The sequence below is a fragment of the Cystoisospora suis genome (assembly GCF_002600585.1).
Source record: "Cystoisospora suis strain Wien I chromosome Unknown contig_3159, whole genome shotgun sequence".
In the NCBI taxonomy this organism is placed as follows: domain Eukaryota; phylum Apicomplexa; class Conoidasida; order Eucoccidiorida; family Sarcocystidae; genus Cystoisospora; species Cystoisospora suis.
This window is the reverse complement of record NW_027155954.1, coordinates 1-3462: the sequence shown is the minus strand read 5'-3', so window position 1 is coordinate 3462 and position 3462 is coordinate 1. Positions and strand designations below refer to the sequence as shown.

Genomic DNA, 3462 nt, shown 5'->3' with positions numbered 1-3462 from the left:
TCTTTCTTTCTCATTCTTTCTTTGTAGGATATGGTATTGCTGAATGATTCGTTGCAGTTAGCTCATAAGTGTATTTTGAACTCTTTCTATGGATACGTAAAGAGAGAGGCGGCCCGGTGGTATTCCATGCAAATGGGAGCAGTCGTTACTAAGGCGGGCTCAGACATCATCCAAAGAGCCAAGTAAGCTCACCCACCACAGCAATAGCCACCGCATACATCACTCCTCCTCCTCCAACCTCTCCAAGAGACAAGAAAGGACCAAGAAGCAGAAGAAGAACAGCCACTTGTGAATGTGAAAGAGAGTGAGAAAGAGAGGAGAAGAAGAAGAATGAAGGGTTGTGATTCGAAAGAGAGGATGAAAGGCTGATGCTCTTGTTTAGCAGATGCCTCTCTCTTTCTATATAGATCTCTCTATATAAATTCAGGTGTACAGACAACTAATGCTTTCTTTCGAGAGGGCAATCATAGTGTACACATGCAAAGATCTATCATATCTCTCTTTCTCTCTCTATATATATATACATATAGCTGTACATGTATATTTATATAGATCTCGATACTCATGCATCTTTGCATACGGTGTGTGGATATGGATGGATGAAGGAGTGAGATGTTTCAGGAAGGTATTTGTTCTGTCTTCTTCTTCTTATGTAGAGACGGTGAAATAAGTTCGTATGAAACGACAGTCTTTATGAAGCATGGATGATGAGGTGTATGTACACCACCCTGGTTGTCTTCTTGTCTCTGACGTGTCGTCGTCTCAGCAGTTCTGCACTCTCTTACGGTTGCAAGCCTATATTCTTTCTTTCTTTCTTTCTCACTCTTTCTTTCTTTCTTTCTCACTCTTTCTTTCTTTCTGTTTAGAGAGATGATCGATGGCTTGGGCGTGACTATGGAGCTCGATACAGATGGGATTTGGTGCATGCTACCAAAAGACTTCCCTCAAAAGTACTCCTTTCATCTCAAACCCCCACCTCCTACCTCTTCTTCTTCTTCTCTTCCTGCTATGAAAGGCAAAGAGTATCGATTCGAGTACCCGACGACCATTTTGAATCGAGATGTGCATAAGAGATGTACGAATGACCAGTATCTGGAGTATGAGCCCGCAACCAGAACCTTCAAGAGAGAGACAAGAAATGAGGTCTACTTCGAGCTAGACGGCCCCTGGAAAGCCATGTTTCTACCCGCCAGCGAGAAAAGCGACGACCTCCTCAAGAAAAGGTGAGACACAGAAAGAAAGAAAGAAAGAAGAGAAGAAGGTCCCTCACATCTCTCTCTCTCTGTGTGTGTGTGTATACCTATGTATGGTGAGAGTGTAGAAACGTTCTGAGGTGCAAGTATTGCATGATGGAGAGCTGACGGACTCATAATTCCTATAATTCTTTCTATAAGTCTTCTTCTTCTTCTGCTTCTTATCTCGATAGTAGTGGTAGTGGTCGTAGTCTTGGTTGTTCCGCTTGTTCTTTTCGTTGGCTTTTTGTGGAGTTTTGTTTCGCTCATCAGTCTTTCGTACACAAGACTCAGTCAGTTTAGACGCATGCACACAACCCACTCTCTCTCTCTATCTCTCGTCTTGCTGGAGGAGCGCCATCAATACCTAAAGATTGTCTCTCTCTCTCTGTATATATATGGTCTTTATGCATGAACACGTATGTCTGCATGTACATATGTATGTATATGTGGGCGTATGTATGAATAGGTGTATGCATGTAGAGGTGGAGGTAGATGCCTATCGGCGTATAAAGGAGAGAGTTCTTCTTGTTACCGTACGATTTCTTCTTGGGTATAGATAATTCGTCAGCTTTTTCATTATTTCAAAGAGAAGGAGAAGAAGAAAGATCTCTTCCTACCAAGTACACACACATCACACATATCTCTTAACGATTAGGAGGTCTTTGCCAATTCGATTTCATCCCCTTTTGTGTCTTCTATCTTTATCTGCACTTCTATATCACCCCTATATCTTCCTCTATCTATAGAGACATCCAGAAATACTCCCAGCTCACAATTCTTGCACCTCTCCACATACAGCACCACCTGCATGCACTCATCGTCATCGTCCTCTCTCTCTTCTTGTTCTCCCCTCTCCCATCTCTTCTTCTTCTTCGTCCTCTTTAACCTTTCACAACTTTCTCTCTCTTCCCGTCTCTCTCCCTCTCTTTCTTTAGGTATGTCATCTACGGCATGGATGGCTCTATCTCTGAGTTAAAAGGCTTCGAGTTGAAGCGACGAGGGGAACTGCAGTTTATCAAGCTCTTTCAAACCGAAGTCTTTCCTCGCTTTATAGACGGGAAATCTAAGCAGGAGGCCTACGCTTCGGCTGCATCGGTGGCTCTACGATATCGCGAGCTTCTTCGAAGCGAAGGCATTTCTGTCCAAGATGAAAACGCTCTGGAAGAGCTCATCGTGACGCGTAAAGTGTTGAGTAAACCTGTGAAGAATCAAGGCCTAGGAAAGAGCATGAGCATAACCACAGGAAAGCGTCTCGCGGAATTTCTCCAGAATGACACCTACCTCACAGATGCCCCTGTCAGTACACAGTACATTGTCGTGAATCGCCCCTTCGGAGCTCCCAAGACAGCGCGTGCCATCCCCGTACAAATTCTGCATGCAGACCTCTCCACGAAAGCCTTCTTCTATCAAAAGTGGCTGGGCCTTTCAACAAATGTCACCCTTCATTCTTCTTCTTCTCCTTTGAAAGCTATTCAAGAAGATGATAGGAAGGAAGAGGAAGAAGAAAAAGAAGAACACCACCAAGAAAGAAGAGAAAGACTTTCTTCCGCTTCAGCCACATCGACAACTCTAGGTAACTCTTCTTCTTCTGTGGGGAGTGAGAAAGATCTGGTAAGAAAGATCGAAAGAAAGGAGGAGGAAGTAGAAGAGGATGGAGGGAATTCCGCTGCGGCTCCTGGAGGTCTTGTGGATGTGCGTGAGATAATTGACTGGATATATTACATAGAGCGACTGGACGTTCAGTTGCAGAAGATCATTTGTATCCCTGCTATGAAACAAGGGCTCGCAAATCCTATCCCAGAGATTGCTGTCCCGGAGTGGTTGAAGAAGCAAAGAGCCGCGCACTCTCCATTGCAATCGAAGATCGACTCTTTCTTCGCCAAGAAGAAGAAGAATAAACGGCCTCTCTCGAATTCTTCTTCTTCCCAGCAGCAGAATGGACAAGAAGAAGAAGAGGAAGAGAGAAAGAAGAAGATGAGAAAGGGAGAAGACGAGGTCAGGAGTGACAATGAGGCAGATGTGCAAGAGGGAGAGGGGGGGGGAGAGAGAAAGAAAGAAGAAGAAAGTTGTAGAGAGTATGAGGGGGGGGACGATAAAGAGAGAAGTAAGCTTGAAGAGGAGGAGGAGGAGAAGAAGAAGAAAGATAGCTCCTTGTTTGGTGATGAAAATCGAGATGAAGAGGACGAAGGAGATGTGATCGATGTAGACAAACTCTCTCTCTTTCCAT

At 44.3% G+C, this 3462-nt stretch overlaps 1 protein-coding gene across 1 annotated transcript in view; it reads left to right on the top strand.

Annotated features, from left to right (window-relative positions):
- Positions 1-3434, top strand: part of CSUI_006305 (dna polymerase family b protein) — a gene marked incomplete at both ends in the record, with an annotated part of 5294 nt that extends 1860 nt beyond the window's left edge. The window contains 3 exons of the mRNA XM_068066468.1: positions 28-182; positions 867-1223; positions 2171-3434. Coding sequence (XP_067921556.1) covers positions 28-182; positions 867-1223; positions 2171-3434 — 1776 coding nt within the window. The remainder of the gene's footprint in view (positions 1-27; positions 183-866; positions 1224-2170) is intronic.
- Between the last annotated feature and the right edge of the window lie 28 nt (positions 3435-3462).